The sequence below is a fragment of the Lygodium microphyllum genome, chromosome 14, assembly GCF_053477565.2.
Source record: "Lygodium microphyllum isolate KBCC chromosome 14, Lygodium_microphyllum_v1.1.10, whole genome shotgun sequence".
NCBI classification, from domain to species: domain Eukaryota; kingdom Viridiplantae; phylum Streptophyta; class Polypodiopsida; order Schizaeales; family Lygodiaceae; genus Lygodium; species Lygodium microphyllum.
The window spans coordinates 133355932-133378565 of record NC_141148.1 but is presented as its reverse complement, the minus strand read 5'-3'; the positions used below and the strand labels follow the sequence as shown (position 1 = coordinate 133378565).

Genomic DNA, 22634 nt, shown 5'->3' with positions numbered 1-22634 from the left:
GGATACTAAACTATCATCAAGGAACCATACCTCACTGCTTCAGCCTCTCTATGCTAGATAGACCCATGTGTGTGTGTGTGTGTGTGACTCTTGCAAGTACACAACAAGTTGAATAGATTGAGAGAGGGGTAGAAGGTGTTTACACCTAAATATACACTCCAACACACACGAAAGGATGGGTGCTAGCAAGATTGGTCACAATGATCTTAAAGTGACCTAGTGCAAAAGGTGACTTTATGGTCACTTTGACCAATGTTGCTAGGGGCCATCCGGATGTCCAAGGATGTAACAATGACCCTCTAAAACAACTAACTCATGAGCATATTGAGGTAAAAGCTCATCCATTTCAATAGGTATGCTCAATCAAACCTGAACCTCCTGGACATAACTATGCCAAATGATTGATCACTAAAAATTGCATAGCACAGAGAAGAGAAGTACACATATACTCACTTGCTAAAGGTGACGTTATGACCACTGTGACCAATGTTACTAGCGCCCCCATCCAGATGTCCAAGGATGTAACAATGACTCATGAAAACAACCAACTCATGAGCATACTGAGGTAAAAGCTCATCCATTTCAATATGGTATAACCAAATCTCCTTCACTTAAACCTCACTATGCTAAAAGATCAATCACTCAAATTACATAGGAAATCACCTACAAGAGCAGTGCATAGCTACTCATTTGCTTTATCCAAGTTCATGCTATAATCACCCAGCCTGCGCTTGATTATGAATTGTTGGAAATAGGAGCCTCAGACAAGGAACAAGCACAACTAACAAAAGTCCTACCTTGTAATGTGAGTGTATGTATGGTAACTTTCACAACAAAAGGTTTGGTGTGAACATGAACGTCTCATGTCTATCTAAACTCTAATGTTCCCGCACCCATGTTTTTGCAAATAATGTTACCACTTTTGTGACCAACCTAATCGTCTGAGTATTGACACATACATCTCTAGGCCAGTTCCATAAACAGATCACCCTGCCCCACATTGTTTCAGAAAAAATGTACAGTCCATAACTTGAGTACTTACCATCCTTGCTCAAATCTAGCTCAGACTAAAACCAACATGCATAAGAAACAATTCTATGGACCACTATATTCACTGATTCATCTGAACAAGAAGTGTTCTATCTATCTTAGAAGGTAGCATTGCAGCAATCATACAATCAGCAAAAGACAACTGGCCACATGCACAGATTCACAGAGTAATCATTAATCCTTATGCTTATCAAAACATGAAAAGTATGCACAAATATAACCTTTCAACTTTTCAGCACGAGGCAGAAAGAGACTGACTTGTTTGTGGCTGTCGAACACCATGACATTAAGAAACCCATGATGAAAAACACTGATCCATGAAGAACGGCAGTTGATGGATCATATGGCAGATAAAGCAGCAAAAGTGCCCCCAAAGGTATCCCAATGCCTGAGCTGAACTGAGCCAAAATGATCCTACCTGAATTTGGCAATCGCTTTGCTATGAGATCACCCAATCGCCCTCCAAACAGGCCTCCCAAAGAACCAGAAGCAGTGAATAGTCCTATGATGGTGGCTGTCACTGGGTGTGAAAACCCAATCAGCTCTAGCCACATTGGAGCAAATGACAATGCTGCCCAAGGAAAAGTTCCTGCAACACCTTGTGCAACAATTGCTATGAAAGTAGGTATTCTCACAACTCTTTGAGCCTCTTGGAGTGTTTCCTTCAGAGCCAATAATGTCCGGTTATCATGGCCAGATTTCTGCACCAAACTGAATCATATCTGTGAGAATCTAGAGTGAACCAGCAGCAGATTGGTGTACCAGGTTTTGACAATTCAAACCCATGAACATTATGTTTATCAAAATTAAACTTAATAACTGTCCAAGCAATCATTTCAGAATTTTCTATTCTGTTTTCTTATACTAGAATTATTGATGAAATTCAGATTTCTACTGCATAGAATGTTTGGTTTTAGGTATTTTCTTTAGTATAAAGCTTAAATACTTGCATATCATTCATTCACTCATTCCTGTGTCTGTGTGTGTGTGTGTGTGTGTGTGTGTGTGTTGAGAGATATGTATTGCTATCTCTTGGCCACTGGTGGATTCAGCTGATGTGATGAATGCCTGTCACCAGATTTTTGATGGTGTATGTCTATCTATTGATTCATTTAAGGCTGTCCAGTTGGAAGAACCTTTCACTGATATCGAATTGGATTGATGCACTGAAGCACTTAAGTAAATGAAAATCTCCAAGATGGGATGGTCTAGCAATGGAATTCTATATGGCCTTTTGCAATGATCTGAAAGGCATGGTATTTACAATAATTGATTATGCATGGGCCATGGTAGCATCAGCAACTCCTGGAGCAATGGAAACGTGGTCTTGTTTGATTGACTGCAAATAAGAAATTGAGTGAAAATATTATTGCTTGATGTTCAATTACTCTTATGCCAGTGATTTATAAGCTATTACTGAAAATAAGAGACTAAAAGTGTCTTGCATGGACCACATTTGAGGCAATATGGAGGTTGTTCCTACATATGATAATATTGCAGATGCTCTTACTACCATTGAGTATATTGAGTATACTCGACAGGATGAGCCAATCATGTAAGTAGATGTGGCAAAAGCATTTGATATTGTGCACCCAATGTCTAGGGTATTGGTATATCCTGCCCAACCATGCATTGAGCAGTTGTATCAGAATACAGCAATAAATAACATTGGCTAATTTATGGCTAAATACCAGTTTAAACATAGTATGTGAAATGAAAATCCACTGAGTGCATTGTTGTATGCTCTTGCCACTCACCTATGGTTGGTTTGTATGGACAAGCTTACATAGGTTATCTATGTCTAGCAAATGGGACATCCCATACAATCCATCCAGTCTAGTAGTACATGTATGATCCCATACACTCGGTGAGGGGTGCCCGGAGGGCCTGGAGGGGTGTCTCTCTCTCTCTCCCCACACATGCTGGAATGGTTGGCTCAAGAGATGGTAGGAGAGAGAGTGTGCATATGTGTTTGCAAGATCACAAGATCATGCGCTTAGTAAATAACAAGACAATGTTGAGCTAAAATATAGATTACATGCTGATTAGCCTCTTGAACAGCCCCAAAAATGCTTCAAAAAACCCTAATACAGGAAACGGTTCAAGAGAGTTAAAAAAGCGAGAGGTTCAAGTTCCTGGAACTTTCTATAAATAGGCAGGCTACCCTCCATTCAGCTCAATCTCGTTTTTGCATGTTTCAGGTGATCTAGCTTTGATTCCCACACCCTGTTCGCATACACCCTTTACTACTGCAAACAGCCAGGTGGACTTCTCCTACTGCTGTGTTTGTTGCAGCCAGCTGTCTGTGTCCACCACCCTCAGGAAGCTGCACTTGCTGCTCCCAGCTGCCGCCCAGCTGTTGCCACCCTCCTACTGCTATGTTTTGCTGCTGCTCCTGCCGCTTGCAACCCTATTCTCTCCCAAGGCCGGTTTTGCAGATTTCTCTCTCTTTTGCCTGTCCAGCACTGTACGGCATCACTGTTTGCTACATTTGTTGCTGTCCAACATCTAGAGGCTCTCTTTAATGAACGAACAGTTATAAACATCAGAAACAAGTGCCTTGCTGCATTTCAAGATCTATTAGGAGTACGACACACTCTCTATCTCATTACCTCTATCTCAATCCTCCAAACATGAGAATTCAGGGTACAGTTTTCATTCCCTGCACAGTTTGTTCGCTGCATGAGCATCGTATTATATTTATTCATTCATTGGGATCTTCATTGTATTCATTGTCTCTGAGTTACCCTAACCCTAACTGTGTTATGTTGAGTATATTCTTTGACATATGCTTTCATTTATGTTCTGCGTTGGGGTATTTCTTTACACGATATCAAAGCGAGGATCTCTCTGAAGAAACCTAAGCCTTTGATTTGAAAGCCCTCTACAAAGTAGAAACAACAGGAGGGACTTCAAACATATCTTTACCACATCACAATGCTCTAGAGCCTAGCACATTGAGAGACAAGATAAAGTGGGCCTCACAGCTTGCTCCTCCAATTTCCAACATAGCCCAAGAGACTTCCAACTACCATGGAATCCATAGACCACACAAGATCTCATGAACCAAATACAATCTCATCCTAATGTATTGAGCTCAACAACAAATTAAAGGTAAATTTGAGTTTTTCCCTTTAGATTCAGTGCACCGGTCTAATGATTTTGTAGGAAGGACGGAAGCTCTACAAAGGACTGGTCATTGTGATGTCAAAACTAGCATGGAGTACAAATACTTTTTCTCTCTACCCATTCCATCTACATCTACATCCTACACTTCTTTGCCACTTTCTTCTATCCCATACACATCACCATCTTCATTTACTTCTTTGTCAGGTACGCAAAACAACACTTCTCAATCTTTTAAATTTACTTCCTCTTTTTCTCAAGATATTAATGATGCTTAGGTTGAAGGATCTCTTCAAACCAAGCATTGGTTCATAAGCCTTGAAGAAGATAGATTACTCCATATGAACTCAAGAAAAGGTTGCAAGATTCATTGGTGAGTGCTCCTTCTCCACCTTTTCCTTCTGCTTTTATAGCTCATGGTCAATTTGATTTTGGTGAATCATCCTTTTCATCATTTGCATTTAATGGGCAAAAGGAATCTAACTCATTTTCCACTTCTACACCAATAACAAATTCATTTAATCTCTCACCCATCCCACCCACTACTCCCATTGCACCTTCCTTGCAGCCTTCATTAAGTGCACCTTTCATAACTTCTCACATCACATCGGAGATCCTTTATCCTTAGGCACAACCTTTAGGTCCTCCTCTTTTCCTTAGTTGGGTGATGTCTCCATGATGGAGGTTCAATAGTCCGTACACACACTTTCAAGATTTTCATGGCTTGGGAATGCTACCTAATCATTACCGAGTGTGGATTAGTTGGTACCAGTTTGTCTCCATGGCCTTACCTAGTGGGCCTTCCGGTCATTTTTTTGTGTCCCAGCCGATAGTTGGATAGGGCTTACGCGTCCAATGGCTCCAAATCTACTGACACTTTATGGAAACATTTATATTCCACTGCCTCCGCGTCAATCAGTACCCTTTGGATATTTTCAGCCTCTTTCTACCTATCCACCTTATCCCCGTCCACCATCTCCTTCTTATCCATCTTATTCCACTTATCTAACACCTCATGGTTCCTCCTCATCTGTAGAGACCCACTTATCACAGCCGAGTAATTCTACTTCTCTTTGATTGTGGACAATGAAGCTAGTCATCATATGACCCCCATTGAGAACATTTTCATTTTCCAAGTAGTTGCAACCAGGAGAGTCCAAGGTTGGAAACAACTTCTCGATCAAGATTCAAGCTCACGATCACGTCAGTTTTGCCACCACTGACAAGGCTCGGATTGCGCTACGCTGGATGATGTGTACTATGTCCCCTAGCTTGGGGTAAACTTGTTATCAATTTACCAGCTTTGCCAGTTGGGACAAACAATCTTTTTCACAACAATCACAATCAAGGTTCTTGACTCTCAGACAAGTTTAGTGATTGCTCACACTGAGGCACAACCTAGCGGCTCAGATTTTCTTCTATTGAGACTGAAAAGATAAGGTCTATCACTTGGGAAAAGCTCTTTATGGGCTAAAGCAAGCACTGCAATCTTGGTTCCAAAAGATGGATCAGTTTCTTAGAACTTACGGATATCATTCTACCCCTTATGACCCGAACTTATATCTACGCATCACTTCAACAAGGATCAACTATATCTGCTATATATAGATGATTTACTTATCACTGAATCAAACTTTGCTACCATAACGAAAATTACGACTCAACTTTGTGCTACTTTTGAGATGACAGACCTTATTAGATTGCATGAAAAAGGGCCAAACAACGAAGTCTGAATTGGCTGATGCAAGTCAGAGTATACGAGGGAGAACAGGATAGACTGCACCAATGGATTCATTTTCAGCCTATGCTTATTTGGCTGAGGTTCATAATCAAAAAGCTCTTGTGGAAGAAAAGAGAAGCAGAGATGAGGACATTGCCGGTCCTTCCTCTTCAGGCCCATCCAAATGCATAACACAAAGTAAAATGGAGGAGTAGAAAGAGGCTGAAAAAGCCATACCTGAGCATGTTATGGAGGATGTATCTCAAGAGAAGAAACAAGAAGGAAAGAAAAGGGGCAAGCAGCTCGGTTACAGGTTACAATCGGATCTTGAGACTGCCACAAAACTTAAAAAGGTCTTGGAAGATCACATACTTGGCAATAGAGTGGAATTCATACTTGGTGAAGTTCTTGGAATCGCAAAGTGTGAATTTCATGATGCAATCATTGATATATTGAAACGAAAAAGAGGGGTACACTAACTCTGACTGGGCAAGAGATCCTGACACTCAGTATTCCCATGTTGGCTACCTCTTTACTTTGGGCATATCACCCATCTCTTGGACTAGCTGTAAGCAGGAGACGGTGGTGGCTTCCACGGCCAAGGTTGAGTATAGGGCTCTCTTTGATGATACCATGGAGGCTATCTACTTGAGAAGCTTACTAGTAGTGCTTTAGTTCCATAATAGTTGTCAGGTACAAAAGGTACAATACGGTACGGTACAATAAAATACGGTATTAAATGGTACCTTATGATTTTATAAGATACAATACGATATTAGTACGAAGAAAAAATTAACATGATTAAAAAAAAAACATAAATCATTGAATGATAAAACACATGTTTAAAGTGAAAATAGCCATTTTATTACAAAATAAGATGAATACATGAGGGTGGCCATCACAGTCACATGGACTGTGCACAACATGTGATACAACTACAGTTTAGTACATAAATGGTCCATGGATGATGCATCATAGTGGCATCATGCATGTGGATACAATGATAGTAGATACAAAAGAAAGAGAGATCTATGAATCTATAGACATCACTATCATCATCAGAACCATTTGAGTGCTCATCAATAGAGTCTGAAGGTGACTCCCCAATATCGGATACTAAGACACTCTTATACTCATCCTCACTGATGAGGTTGCCATCATTATCAAATGATGGCTCCCTAGCTGGCGCCTATGTAGGCAAGGAGGGGATATCATCATGAGGCATGGAATGTGAGCTACTAGAGCTCCACCTTACATATGTTTGCAAGTCACTTGAACCACCCCTTCTTGATATTGAAGGGCGCTGAATGACAATGTCCCTGCTACCACCTACTCGAACTCCTTGCCCACAAGCATGTTGACTGCGAGTGTCACGAGTATCTACCGCTATAAGCTCTCTATAGAGCTCTGCAAAAATCATCTCCTCCTCCTCATCCACCTTTTGATGTATACTCGAAAGAGTGTCGCCTATCAACTTGAATGTATCAACATTCACCCATACAATGCACATAAGATTGTAAATGCAAGTCTAAATTGTGAAGTATAAACTTCAAAGTTTAAAACAACAAATTTAATCTTTACAGTTAAGTGTTTACCTGCTTCAAACTATCCACGCTTATCATAGCTCTTATCATGCATAAGTTAGTGCGGCAATAGACTAGCCGCTCTAACTATCGTATGCTAAGTCGATTGCGAATCTTCGTGTAAATGAGAGAATAGGCACTCTAGTTTCTCTCACATGCACCTGAAGAGCAATCCTAAGCAAGGACTCTCATACTAAGGGTTGAAGGATCTCCAATGCATATCCAAAGTTTTGCCACCAAAATAAAGGCTTCACAAGTGACTCTCTTCCAACAAGTGGGAAAAGCAAAAGCCACATGCCCTCTATTATCCGCATAACATTCTAGCTCCTTGAGTACTACATTGTGATCATCTGCAAGAAGAGAATCTTCAAAGAGCTTCAGGACACCAAGATGCAATAAAGGAAGAGTCAATACAACTACATGATGTTTCAAATGTGGCTAGTGAGCATAACAAAGAATTACAGTGGGGCAATTGATGCATATACAAAGCCAACCACAACCCAAAAACACATGAGAAAAAGGAGTGTTAGTAGATTGAATGACTTTGTTTAAGGAAAGAGCTTAGATAATTTGACCAAACACAAGGAAGCCAACAACATCAATGCCTTGTGTAAATTCAAGCACACACAATAAGTAGAACAACAACCACAAAATGAAATTGAAAGGTCTTGAGTTCAAAAACATTGCAGCTAAGGATTGGAATGAATCGGATGAGCTATGCAAGTCCACATTCATTTTATCACTCTCTAAGCAAGTGCCAATCCAATGGTCTTTGAAAAGCAAGGCATACATGCTAATGCATGTGAAGATATGCTAGGGTTTAGCATTGAGAAAACACAGTATGGACAACCACAACTGAAACACAAAGACTCAATTTGTAACAAGTAAAACTTAAACCCTAAACGCTCAAAACTCAAACACAGAGCAACACAAAGAGAATAAACTCTTAAATGAATGAATGTTGTAAATGAATATAAGAGTGTACAGAATCCCCAAGGGTAGAGCAATGGAATGAGGGTCCAAAGCATAGACTCTAGAGCAACGACGAGGTCCCAAAGACCCTAAGATTCAAGCACTTGTTGCATGAAGTTCAACCAAGTAGTGAAATTCGACCTGTTAAAACAAGTCTTATCCACGAAGGCATTCTTGCCGGTTGCAATAAGAGTGGCAGTACTAGGAGATAGAGAAGATGTGTAATGGGGGTAGGGTCATAGTTACCAGGAACGGGGAACGGGAACGGGACCCCCTGGAATGGGGGGAACGCCCAAAGTGAGGGAACGGGAACGGAGGGAACGATGTATATATATATATATAATATTATATATATATATATATATATATATATATATACACACACAGAAAGAGAGAGAGAGAGAGAGAGAGAGAGAGAGAGAGAGAGAGAGAGAGAGAGAGAGAGTCAACACTTGTCTTAGAATCTAGAGAGAGAGATCATATCAACCATAATTCATGAAATTAGACTCTAGAGACATAATAATCAAGTTTCAACAATAATAAAGATTCAAAACATTGTAACCAGCAATGGATTGTCGCATTCATAATTCAACATTGTAATCAACAATGTTGCATAAGTCCAATTGGCAACAAGTGTGCATTGCAAAAACACAAAATATGCACTAAACTTTAAAGCCTAAATAGTAAAGATCTAAGTTACAAAAGCTCCAATTTCCAAGTCAATACTCTAAAGTTCCAAAAAGCTAGCTACTAAGTGCTTTGATTCATGGAAGATGGCTCCACTGTGCCTGAATGCTCATCCTGCTGAACAACATCCTGCCCACCACCATCACCATCATCATCATCGTCATCTTTTTCCCAACATATAAAAAAATCAGCCTTTGCAACTGATGTACAAGCTAGCAAGCGAAGATTGGAGCTCACATAAACTAGGTCATTCGTCTTCATTGTACCAAGACGATTTCTCTTCTTTGAGTGAATGTGATTGAATAAGCTCCATAGTTGCTCTAAATAAGAAGAGCTAATTGTTTGGCTAAGAATACGAATAGCCAAACTCTGCAACTTTGGAGCTTCTGCCCCGTAGTCCTCCCACCATAAAGCAGCCCCAATATTTGTCCTCTCCTCTAGTGCATCCTCTGTACCAAACATCCCTAATGTTTGCCGATATACAGAGAGCTGATTTTTAATTTTGCGTTGCATTTCACGGCTAGGATAAAGCCTTGCAAGCAATGTGTTCCAAGCCTTGACCACCTCAAGGTCTCTTTCTTGCATCTTTCCTTGAAACTCAGGATCAAGCACATATGCTGCAACATGCATAGGAGAGTCATACTCATTCCATCTGCTGATGTATAACTCCTTGATCTGCTCATACCTATTTGCATTTGGTTCCAAACTCTCCAACCTCTCAATCATGCGATCCATACCTTCACAGATCTTCCCAATGCATGGATCCATGCCATGTGCAAGCCTCAACATGTGCATAATAGGATCAACCATTTGGTTGGTGCGATTGACCTCATCCCAAAAATCTCTATCAGAAACATATACATTACATAACACAGCAGTAGCAGTGGCAGCCCCCGTCCAATTTTCATACTCATCACTAGCAAATAGCTCCCTAATTGCACCTTTGCAATAGTGCAATCGACCAAGCATAAGAAAGTTATATGCAAATCGTGTATCCGAGTATTTAAGAAGTTATTTGTCACTTCTCTTACGAAACTCAGCATGCAAGCATGATGATTATATATAAATGTGATAATCTTGTTGCCTTTCGCAACAAGAGATGCAATCCATGGCAAGTCCCCAATATCCTTCAACAAGTTATTCAAGCAATGCGCCATGCATGGACTAAAGGTGATATGTGGATACATTGCCATTAAAATGTTTCCTGCTGCCCTATTTGTAGGTTCACCATCTGCCACAAACTGCACTACATTTTCTGCCCTAACAGCCTGCACTGCCTCGCACCACTCGGATGCCAATACATCTGCACTCTTTCCAGTCTCTGAAGCATCATGACTACCAATGCAGTATACATCTCTACGAGAATATGTAACAACACTATGTATGGACCTATGGCGTGTGTCACTCCATCCATCTGCTATCGATGTCACTCCATTTCTTGCCCATTGATTGCGAATATTTGCTGTTGCAATCTCTATGGCTACTTTCTCCTTTTGAAGCAATGTAGTCCTGATAGTTTCTGATGAAGGGGGCTTATATGTGGGTCCATACTCTGCAATCTTCGTCACCATATTTAAAAAATAAGGTGACCTGGCTGATTTGAATGCAATATGGTCATGGTAAAAAAAGCGTGCCACTGCTGCATCTGTTTCCTCTTTTTTCTTTGGTTCCCATGAAGTGTGCAATGAACTCTGTTTAACACCACAACCTATTGCCATTGATGGCCCACGAGAAGGCTGCGTAGCCACTAATCCTGGTGGTCTTCTGCATGAAGCACCATGCCCTGCTGGCCTTGGAGTCCATGTTGTTGGATCCACTGCTATATTTGGCGTCCTCCTAGCATGTGAATTCCCCATAGAAGTGGCTATGCGGTCAAGTAACTCCTGCCTTTTCTCAATTGATACATTGGTGCAAAAACGCACCTCTTTCCCCTCCTCATGTAGAAGATGGGCTCTCACTTTATCAGCCCCACTAGTGCGAGCATAAGGGCAAAGTTTGCATTTCCAAGGGCGAGCCTCTCCACCTCTCAATGGCACCCCTGCATCTACCTCATCCCACCATGACCAAGTAGTGCTTCGACTTCATCCAGTTGCTGACGAAGTACCTACTGAGGATGATGAAGATCCCATAGATGTCAATGCTGCCATCTATATAGAAGTGACAAATAATCAGTAAACTTCAATGAAATTACAGAAATTTGCAGCCAACATTTCAACATCCATGTGTCAAAGTTCAATGAAATTGCTGAAATTTCAACCAAAGTTGAAAGTCCAATGAAATTGCAGAAATTTCGGCCAAAATTTCAACATGAGTATCGAGAATCTAGATTCCTCGAACCTCACCTAATCGCGGGCAGGAGTCAGGCCAAGCAATCAATAGAGGTGTGCCGCACGCGACGTAGGCGGGAGAGGCAGGTGGGAGAGTCAGGTGGGTAGAAGTAGGCACAGCCTTGGCGAGGTAGGTGTGGCAGGCGGAGCAGGTGAGTGAAGCGGGAGCAGGTGGAGCAACACGCGACAGGCGAGAGAAGGCGGGCGACAGGCGGAGCAGCGGGCGATAGGCGGGAGAAGGCGGGCAACAGGTGGGAGTCTGGAGAAGCTCGCGGTGACAGGCGGAAGATGCAGGCAAGTCGCGACTGTGTATAGGTGGACGGACGACAGGCGGGAGAGTAGCGGACAAGAGGTGGGTGTAGCGGGCGACCTTTTTTTTTTAAATTTAAAAATTATCTTGCTGGAACGGCCGTTCCAAACAGGCAACGGCCAAGGAATGGGCGGAAATGGGCAGGGAACGGGCGGGAACGGGCTAGGAAACGGGAGGAAATGTTTCGCCAGAGTTTCCTGGGCTCGTACCTCCCAGAACACGTTAATCCGTTCCTATGCGCCGGAACGGGCGTTCCCTGTCTCTATGGGTAGGGTAGCTAGGAGGAATAAGATGGGGAAGTGCAGTATACTTGGAAAGGATTTTCCCTACGTAGGAGTGACCCAAGGAAAGTGTGATGACAATCCATAGGCAAAGGAGGGATATTCCTGCATTTGAAAAGTTGTGTGAGGGGGTTGTGAATGTTCATGAATAGTGAGGGGCAAGGTTGTCCACGTCCGACAGACAGGCAACCTGTCCGACCCATCCTATCCCGTCCGTTGTGTCTGGTCCCGTCCAACTGCGCCCCGTTGTGACCCATCCGGTTCCTTGTAACCCGCCATCTGCTGACTATGCCCCGCCGTGACCGTTATGCCGCACACGAGTCCTAACTCCCGTACGCCTGGGCCTTGCGGCCAATAAAGTTGTAAACGATCACTTTTTTTACCATTTTTCTTATCTTTCTTACCTTGCTTTTCTTCTTTCTTTCTTAGCTTTCTTTCTTACATTTCTTTTCTTCTTTTCTTTCTCACCTTTCTTTTTCTTTTCTTTCTTGAATCTTCTCTATTCTTTTTTTCTTTCTCTCTATTGTTTTCTTTCTCTCTATCTTTTCTTTCTTTCTCACAAAGACTCAAGAGAAAAGATTAAAGATTAAAGTTTTAAACTAACAAGTTTAAAAACTCTCCCTCCTTTCCTCTCCCTCTCTCTCCAAACATTAAGTTTATGGCTTAATTTGTAAGTCCAAACATTAAGCATAGACTTAATATTATATGTATTTTTTATTTCATCGGACGTAGGTCCAAGATTTATTAGTCCGATTAGTACCGTACTAGCATCGAACTGTACTAATCGGACGTCATCAAACATTATAACCATGGTGAGGGGGATGCCCACCATCACAACCGTCCCAGAGTATAAAGATGTGGAAAAGTGGGGGTATGTGGAAGGTACAATGTTAAAGAGTAGCATTCTCCCTAACGATGCATCAAGAGATAGTGATTGGACGAATGGAGGGTAGGTAGATTGTGGAATGGAGAAAGAGAAATGCTAGAAGCGGAGATGAAAGATCCAACCCCTGTTGTGCTTTGAGGAGAAGTGGAGTATAATCCAAGATTTTTGATGAAAATGTGAGTAGATCAAAATGTAGAGAAGATAGTGGTGGGATGGGAGGATATTGAGAAGTGTGATTTACTTGCTCAAATGAAACACATGGTAGAGATATACCTTATGAAGGGTATCCACTTCGAGAGCTTCCTCTGTTAAATTTTACATGTTGAAAATCATCCAGATCCTACACACCAAAAGGAGAAATAGAAGTGGGTTTTGGCTCATACAACTCAAAAGGATTATATGAACCTGACATAAAGCTTGGCTAAGATAAAGTAGATGGATCACCACACGCGCTGAATGTTGTGGTCCCTTCAAGATCAAAGAAATGGCCAATCTCACCAATCGGTCTAGACCACAAAACTTCAAAACTCAAACACAAAGAGAAAAAACTCCGAAGTGAATGAATGATGTACATGAGTGTAAGAGTATACAGAATGCCCAAGGGCAAAGCAATGGAGTTTCGGAGAGTGACGTCCACCAAAGATGGATCCCAAGTGTTGTGACCACCAGTCAAAGTGATGGAAGACGAGAAAACACCAAACGTTGATCACTAGAGTGAGGAGAGATTGAGGCAACTGTAGCAGGAGGTGACTAATGAGGTGGACGATGTCAAAGAATTGCAAACGCAGCAAAAAAGAGGCTACCTAGAAAAAAAGGATGGACCCAAAAATTAGGGTCTTGGGGGACCACTGAAGCTCTCTTAAACCGCGTACAACTTTTGCATTTTTCATTAATTAAGTGTGTTTCGAGTTTGTTTAAAGATACTGATCAGCTGTAAAATGTGTTTTAGCTCAACAATGTAGGTCACCCGGGGTACTTTAGTGGTGGTTTGATTTTCCAAGCGATAGCTTATAATGCTTCAGCCATGGGGATGCAAGGACCAAATGCACTTCATATGCAGCCACCTATCCATGGTATGTAAGGCCCAACATATTCGTGTATGGAAAATGGAGTGGAAAAACCCAATGTATAGCAATGTTAGTATGATGTTGGGACACATAGTGGCAAGTTTGGTAGTGTATGTATGTAGGCCAGTATGTGTGGGACTCATGAAATTAATGTTGGTCACGCAAATGCTCCATATACTGCTAGTCATGAGGAAAGATGCAAGTAGTAATGCATGCAATGTATGGGAAAATGTACCTTGGTATGGTTGTTAGTATGCAAATTCCCATGTACATTCACATTGCAATGGTCCAAAGTATGCAAACAAGAATGTTTCCTAATGCATCTAGAGCTCCTAGCATACTACATATATGAGGGGCTAGTCAACTAGATACAACATTGCATATTAGTTAAGTTGAAATTGCAGCAATGTGAAAGTATAAACCATCGCAATGCTTAAGAGGGAAAAAGACCCATAACCTAGTGCAGGTTTTGGGGCATGAAGAGCTAAGAGGTAGAGTATCCATGTGTTTCTTGGTGAAGTTTTAATATTGTTTCACCTATTGATGGATGCTAAGTGGATGGAAGAGAGTGAAAAATTAGACAAGAAAATTTGTTAGAATGGCACAAATCTTTCATTCCAGTGGTTGATATATTTCCCAAAAAAATGCCATTAAGAAACATATGGCTACTTAGTAATAGCTACAGCATGTTCTTTAACACTAGAAACATGTAAAGGATACATAGTATCAGATCTCGGCCCTTTGGTCATAACAATAGATCACTTGCAAACCTTCCACAAATGATCACCAAAGTTCACTCTATAGCCATAATCATAGAGTTGTCACGTACTAATCAAACTTTTTTTCAAGTCTAGAACATTTTGTACATTTCAATGACAAAAGAAGGAGTGCATGTGAGAAGCGAGCTTTTGGATCAAGCTTTTTTTTTTAATAATCTCCATTTTTTATTCCACACAGTCCACTTAATCCTCTTTTTCTTGTGGGTATATACCAAGCACCATTGCATTAACTATTAAGTGTACTAGTCATTATAGTTTGATATGCAGATTGGTATGATTTTCATTGCAACTCTGAAACTATACATTTGCATCAATATGATTTAGTTTGCATTAGTGAATAATTATCATAGATTGATTATCAATTGCTAGTTTTTAGTGGATGATCATTAGTTCTCAATGGTATTCAGCTGATTTTGTGGACAATAGTGTATTTTTTGAATGTTATCGGTAGTCCCACCATGATTTATGCTTAGATTATGCTTTGCTATGGTTGTTTGGCTAGAACGATTGAGATATACTATTGAGAGATCCATTCTATGGGTTTCCCGCCAAAGGTTTGGGTTCTTTATGAGTCTTATGTTTTATTTATATTGGTTGGAAAATTTCACTAAGTGTTTGGCTTTAGCATGGTTAGACGGCAGTGGCCAATGTTGTTTTGACTATGATGCCTTTTGGGAAAGTCTGATGCAATATCATATTGCAATGCAATCACGGACAATTGCAAGGGTTTCAAGGAGGTAGTCTATTATGAGGATGTGAAATTTTTATGCTTTGCTTAGCATTTGATTAAAGGTTAATTAAATGTGCAAATGTGAGTTGCACATGTAAGGTGCAAGTTCATTATTTCGCAATGTGGGACCCAAGACCCCAACATATCAATTGGTGGTGCGTAAGGCAAAAGTGGTAGCAAGTTATGCCTAGCATAGACTAGATGATACCCAGTGTCAGAACTTGGCCTAGAACATTTAATTAGCCATTAGAGTCAGTGGTGACACTAGGGAACTATCATTAATTAATTAGTTCAGGTCGTGATCAGTTGGACCCGTCAGTCTTCGGTCACAACAGTTGGTCAAGCCAAGTTGTCTGTCAGTTTCAGGCACTTTTCTGTCACTCATGCCAATGCTGAGGTCTGGACTACTGCATGCTACGATCAGTCTCTTCAGCATAGACCACAATCAGTGCAGACCAACAAGAGAGAGCAGGCCACAATTGCTCTCTCCTGTACAGACCACGATCAGTGCATAGAGAGAGAGAGAGAGAGAGAGAGAGAGAGAGAGAGAGAGAGAGAACAACTGCATCAATTCTCCACATCAAATGCCCAGGCTGTTGTGATCTGCAGACAGGCTTGGCCTGTGGGTGTGTAGGCAGGGCAGGTTGTGACAGACAAGAGGTGCAATCCAGTTGTGCAGCCCAAGACATGTGGGGCCAGTGTGTAGGTAGGGAAGAGGCCACCATCAGCCTTAAGCAGGGCAGCGACCTCCAGCCAGAAAGAGAATGACCTGCAGACCTGTGTGATATCCTGCGTGACCAGTGGGGCAGCAACCTGCAGGCAAAGAGAAAGAAAAAGGCAGCTAGCGTGCAGAATACCTAATTGCTGCCAACATGCATGGAGATCTCTGTGCAGATGCCTTCAATAATGCAGTGGTAGACGCTTTACAGCCAAACATCGATGAGGATGAAATGATGCCAAATTCTGACATGGAACACACTGAGCCCCTTGTCAAGCACTCCAAGTGTGTTGAAGCCTCCCCGGTGGAAGGGACAAATGCATTGCCTTGCAGGGAATCACAAACTTTGCCATGTGCTACAGAGATGGGCCACACTTTGTCCTATGCTCAAGTAGCAGGGCAGTCAAATGACTCCCACGACTTGGATTTTATTTTTATTTTTTGCAAATAAAGTGTGGCTAATTATATTACTTCAGAAAAAGCCTGAATACAAAGAAGTGCTCATGCTCACAAACCAAGCTTGAGCTGGTGAAAGTCACAGATACATCATATATACAAGCCTCTCAAGGTGGTCTGGGGGGGTTAGGGGCAAGAAGCCATGGAGGGGGGGTGTATCGCCATCTGGGGCTGCCTGCCTGCATCACGAAGAATAGGTCTTGGCTGCCCCAAGTGCGCATGAAATGACCTCGGAGCTCCTAACGAGCCCTAGACTCACCCTGCACCTAATCCCATCAACCTCGAAGGGAGTGGATGATGGAGGTCCAGAGCTCTGCTAAGGTCGCCTGTACTGAAAGTCTCTCTCCACCGAAAGCCACTTGACACCGCGCCTTCCAGATATGCCAACCAATAAGACTTCCCACGACTTGGATTGGGAGCATCTTTTGGAATTTGCCAACACGTTGCTTGGGTTGTATGTGCAACATAATTAAGATAATTGCAGTGACTTTGACGAGAGTGATGTCATCGTTACCATTGTGGATACAAAAAAGGTGTTGTGCTTGTTCTCCTCCTTCCATCATGAAAAAGGTGTCATCCTGTTCTTTACTGCCACAATTCCTACAATGTCTTATGTATGCTCGTGGTTGATGAGTGTTGTACAAGAGGACTATGTGGAGGGACATCTTTGTGGCCTCAAGGGGGTTTTATAAGGTCATGCTCTGATCCCCTTATCAGTGTGATGTACTTTTAAGTAAGCTGCCATTGTTTTATGATTGCAAATTGATGCATGTTGTCCCATGGTGGCCCACGGCAGACTTCACAGAATTGCTAAAGCAAGAAAGGCCGGTTTGGGTGGAAGTGGAGGGCTTCCTAGCCATGTATTGGCCCCTTTTGCTTGATGCCATGTCCAAGATTGGCCAAGTGTTGGTACCTCTTCAGTACCCGAGCCATCAATAGAAACAAAATGTGCATGCTTTGGAATACATCTCACAAGTGTGTCCCACTTGGCTACAGGTGAATTCCCCTAGAATGCACACTCTGCATCTCCCTCTCAAATGGGGAGCCTTTGTGGGACACTACTTCAACTATGGAAAATTGGGTCACTTTATGGTAGAATGTACTGAAGCCAAAGAAGGGATAACACAGAAAAATGAGGTTCCTACTATTCAACAGGATGGTACTACTATGCATATAGAAGCTTAGCCTATAGGAGGAAATTTGGGCAAAGGCAAACAATTACTTTCCACCCCCCCACTAATCGGGCCCATGGCTAGCAAGAGGTGCAATCGAAAAAAGGCAAAAAGTCGAACGATGTTCAGAACATTGGATCTTTGGAGGATACACAGAATGCCCTGCGCACCTATGTGCACCGTAAGGACAAGCCTTTGTCCCAAGGTGCTGGTTTTGCACCTTTGAGCATTAAGGTGACCTCTAATTTTAAGGCTCGGACACAAGTCATTATGTGTGCCCCCTAAGCATCTTGCCTATTACAAGCATGGTAAGGTCATTACTCCATGGGACCGCGAATACAACATTGTAGCATAGAGGACGTGGATCATGTTAGCCTATCTATGTTAGTCATGTCAATCTGTCATCTCCTGGTTGTGAGCGCCTGTCAGAGTCTGACGGAGACATAGAATTTAGGTGCATTTTCTCTATTTGTCGGCTTCCTGTGTGCATCCTAGGCCAGTTACTAATTTCCACAGTTTGCCTACACTTGCTAGACATTGTCATTGCCATTTGGGATTTTTCCGGGGTGTCCCCTATTTTTCTTGGCATTTCTTTCTTTGTGACCAGCATTTATTGCTGGTCAGCCAACATTTATGGCCTCTTCTAGATCAGGTCGGCCAGTTTTTTGGTGCTCTTGCTATTTATAGCTGCACCCCCCCACTTGGTAGACACACACACTCTTCAGTCTTCAATCTTCCCTTTGCAAGTGCACACTCCGACACTCCGACTCTCCGTGCTTAGTGCTACCATCGTCATCAGCCTGATTTGGTGCCCTCATTGATCCTTTGGGCTGCGTGCAAGGATTGATCAATCCATCATCATTGTATCAACATTCTTCTTCAGTCGGTGTAGTATGCTTCCCTCATCTTCTACTTCCTCTCTCTTTTTCGTAATGGATGTTATATTTATAAAGTACTAAACAACAAAAGAGTTACAAAAGTCATGGCAAAGACGCAAAGGAAATTACCATATGCCAGGGAAGTAAGTCCTCCCGAGGGAGTAAGTCAGAGTGCCGAATGAGATCTATCTGCCAATGCAAGAGACCTTTAAGCCTAGCAATATGTCCCTGAACATTAGAGGCTGAATCAAAAAGAAAAGCATTCCGAATGGTCCAATTGTGCCAACAGCCCTAGTATCTAAGAAAGTGAAACAAGATCTTCATATGCGACTGTGCCGGTGTGGGGTATTTGGGCTGCATAAAAACCCAATCAAAAGGGCTTAGCGAGAAACCAACCATTGCTCACCAAACCGCTGACAAGAGTGACCATATTTTCTTAGCGAGAGGGCAATAAATAAATCGATGACGGGCCAATTCCACGCTGGTGGTGCAAAAGAAACAATTGCTGTTGGAGATTCGACGCTTGGAAAGGGCTGAAGCAAGAGGAAGACCACCAATCATCACCCTCCAAAGAAAGACCTTGCATTTGAAAGGTGTCTTGTTCAACCAGCCCTCCATCACAGTTACCTTTCACCATGACTGAGATTTACACAATCCCCATACAGTATTAGCTTTGGTAACCAGCCATTGATGATCTTTAATTAGAAGATGATACACCTGGTTAGCTGAGGCCTTTTCCAAGTTCATCCGGCATGCAAGGTCCTAGTCCTGCCAGGGACGATCTGATGCAAGGGCAGGAAAGGGTTGTCTGCTCTGGAGTACCATCAAAAGCTGCCCCCATAAATCACAGTATCCACAAGGGATCTGAAAAGCCTCCTGGCTGTACGAAATGATATCAACACATTGCGACTGGCAAGGGTGGCATCTGCTGAAGTCAAGCCCAAACATGCCATACGGTTAAATTCTGGTCTGAGCTCATGTTTGCCTTCCCAAGAAAGTAATCGCGAGGCTGCCAACAATTCCAATTTGAAAAGAGTTAGTAGCTAAGCAGTCCTTTACTGGATGCCATTGAGCCTTCTGGAGAACCAATTTCCAGGAACATACCAAATGAGCAAGCAGGGATGATGAAGGACTAGAAAACCGAGAGTCTGCATTAAGAACATGCCACCAAGAGCTCCGAATTTGGGTATTACCATGCACAAGCCCGTGATCCTCAAGAAAATAACGGGCTATAAAGACCCACAGGTGATGATCCAAGCACATGGCACGAAAAAGAGACCAACAAAGTGCCAGTATATGAGTTTCGGCATCCAAAATAGCCCCACCACCCATGCGTTTGGGATTACATGCATGCAACCGAGAAATCCATGAAATGCCTGCATGCAAGGAGTCCTTCTTCCATAACATGAAACGAATGTACTAACTAAGAGCATTCAATGTAGTAGTAGTCCAAGGCAGCAATGGCAAGAAATATGTGAGCATTGACAACATAATTGTCTGAGCCACTTTGAGGCGAACATGGAAGGGCCAAGCCTGCGGCTTCCAATACAGAAACTTAGCTGCCAGTTTTTGTGAAATCCACTCTAGTAGTTGCTTCGGCCGAACATCAACACCCAAAGGGTACCCAAGATGCCTGACAATGGAACCACGGGGAATAACCATTCCCTGCCAATCCAATGACTGTAAATCTGACTCCGTGCAACTGAGAATGGCTGATTTCAAAGCATTGATATGAAGATCAGAAGCATGACCAAAAAGAGTCCAAACATCTAATGCTTTGCGAAGATTATCCTTGTCTACACGCAAAATCATAAAGCTGTCATCAGCCAAGGATTGACTAATGAAGTGCTGTCCAAAAGGAAGAGACAATCCAGCCAACTGAGTAGAAGCTGCCATATGAGATAACGTCGAAAGAACTGGATGAGTCGCAAGGGCAAAAAAGAGAGGACTCAAAGGACAACCCTGTCTCACAGAGCGTGCAAGGACAAATGGCTCGGTAACACCACCATTTAGCATAACTCGCGAAGAAGCCGCAACACTAATGGTGTAGATTAAACGAGACATCCGAGTACCAAAGCCCATAGGAGACATAAGTTCTGCAATGAAAGACCAGTCTAAATAATCAAAACCCTTTTCTAGGTCCAATTGAATCAATACCACCTCCTGATTAGAGTGCCTTGCACAGTCAATAGCCATTTACACATTTAAGACATTATGCAGAATGTTTCGGCCCTTAATGAAACCATATTGAAGAGGATGCACAAAGGCAAGAAGATGCTTATGGAGCCGATTCGCCATTACTTTGGAAAAGATTTTATACATAGAACCCATCAAAGAAATTGGTTGCCAATGTTTCAACATAGACGGCGAAGGAACTTTTGGAAGCAGTTTGATAAGTCCTTCTTTCCATGAGGAAGGCATGAACCCCGTTTCCCAAACCTGCTGAAACATAGCTGTCAATGGTTTCACCAGTCGGGTAGCAAAAACCTCAAAGAATTCATTGGTGAGACCATCCCAACCGGGACTTTTATCCTTGGGCAAGTGTAACAAGACATCCATAACCTCCGCCTCACGAATATCTGTCTCCAAAGTAGTTTGCATATCATGTGGAACCTGATTGCGGATCAAATCATAGAAAACTAAGCAGGCATGAGTAATTTGGTCAGAAGGTGAAGGAGTAGAACCAAGAAGGTCTAGAAAATAATTCCTGCACATATTCACAATAGTCTGAGGATCAATGACCATTTGACCTTCTGCATCCTGGAGTCTAGTCATATTCTCTCGAGCAGGAGATGCATGGAGAGCTCGAAAAAACTTATGAGTCTGACAAGCACTATCTTGCAAATTCTCAGTTAAATTTTGCAGTTTGGCCTGCTGATAAGATTTCAACTGAAACTCTTTAATAAGATCAGCCAAACGCATAGCCAATGGCAGCAGAAATACATCATCTGGAGTCTCCACCAGTAGAGAACGAACCAAAGCCAATAATTCCTCCGCTGCTTGTCGACGCCGCCGACAAAGAGAGGCATGATGGATCCCATACTGTTGAACAACCTGCTGCACATTAGAGAGCAATCGTTCAAAAGAAGCATTGCCCTCAGAGGAGAAGTCCAATAAAAATCTATCAATCAATTGCTGCATATAACCCTGAAAGATTGAATGCTTCAAATAAGACGAGTTGAAACGCAAAGGGAGTCTATCCAGAAATTGCTTAAAACGTGCAATGGGTTGAACAAGCATCTCAAGCTGTAGAGGAAAATGGTCCAACAAGGCATATTGCTGCAACACTTTCATTTCCAACATCTCAGGAAGAAAAGCATCATCCTGCATGATGTACATGCGGTCCAACCGTGACCATGTAGTTGTATACTGCACAGAATGAAAAGTAAACCCTGTAGAAGAAGGGTGCAACCATGACTAGAGATCTTGCTTAAGTACGGCAAGAGCAAGCGCATTCCACACACGGCTTTCCAAAGCGTCCATCACCGAATGCTCTGATGTGGACTGTCAAGGATCAACACACATATTAAAATCCCCCATCAAAAAACCCGTCTGCCAAGTGACAAGGAGGTCTGCAATGTATTCCAAAGATCTCGGCGGGATAAAGGGTCATTTGGAGCATAGAGCCCAAGTAACCATAAGATCTCTCCTTCAAATAAAACTTCAATCACCACAAAACGACCATGTACATCATTTTTAATAAGAACAGGCTGATATTTCTCATGTAAAATCATAAGCACACCTGAATAATGCATGGCATGTGTCCCTGCATAAAACAAGCGAAACCCATGGCAATCCACAACTTTTCCTACTTCACCGTGACTCTTGTGCTCAACAGCACACAAGACATCCCACTGATTCTCATGTAATAAACTCCACATGGCATGTTGCT

The 22634-nt window shown here is 42.3% G+C and overlaps 2 protein-coding genes across 4 annotated transcripts in view; one reads left to right on the top strand and one right to left on the bottom strand.

Moving 5' to 3' along the window:
- Nucleotides 1–22634, top strand: part of LOC148026132 (uncharacterized) — a 416526-nt gene that overhangs the window by 59659 nt on the left and 334233 nt on the right. Inside the window, exon 4 of one of the 2 annotated variants that reach the window (XR_015693190.1) lies at nt 1287–1815. The gene's annotated coding sequence lies outside the window, so the exon portion shown is untranslated. Of the gene's footprint in view, nt 1–1286; nt 1816–22634 lie in introns of those variants that run through there. The other variant, XM_087693406.1, reaches the window with a different exon arrangement.
- Nucleotides 1–22634, bottom strand: part of LOC148026133 (uncharacterized) — a 117603-nt gene that overhangs the window by 58855 nt on the left and 36114 nt on the right. For both annotated transcript variants that reach the window (XM_087693402.1, XM_087693401.1), the window contains exon 3: nt 1309–1761. In XM_087693402.1, the coding sequence (XP_087549528.1) occupies nt 1309–1761 (453 nt within the window). The remainder of the gene's footprint in view (nt 1–1308; nt 1762–22634) is intronic.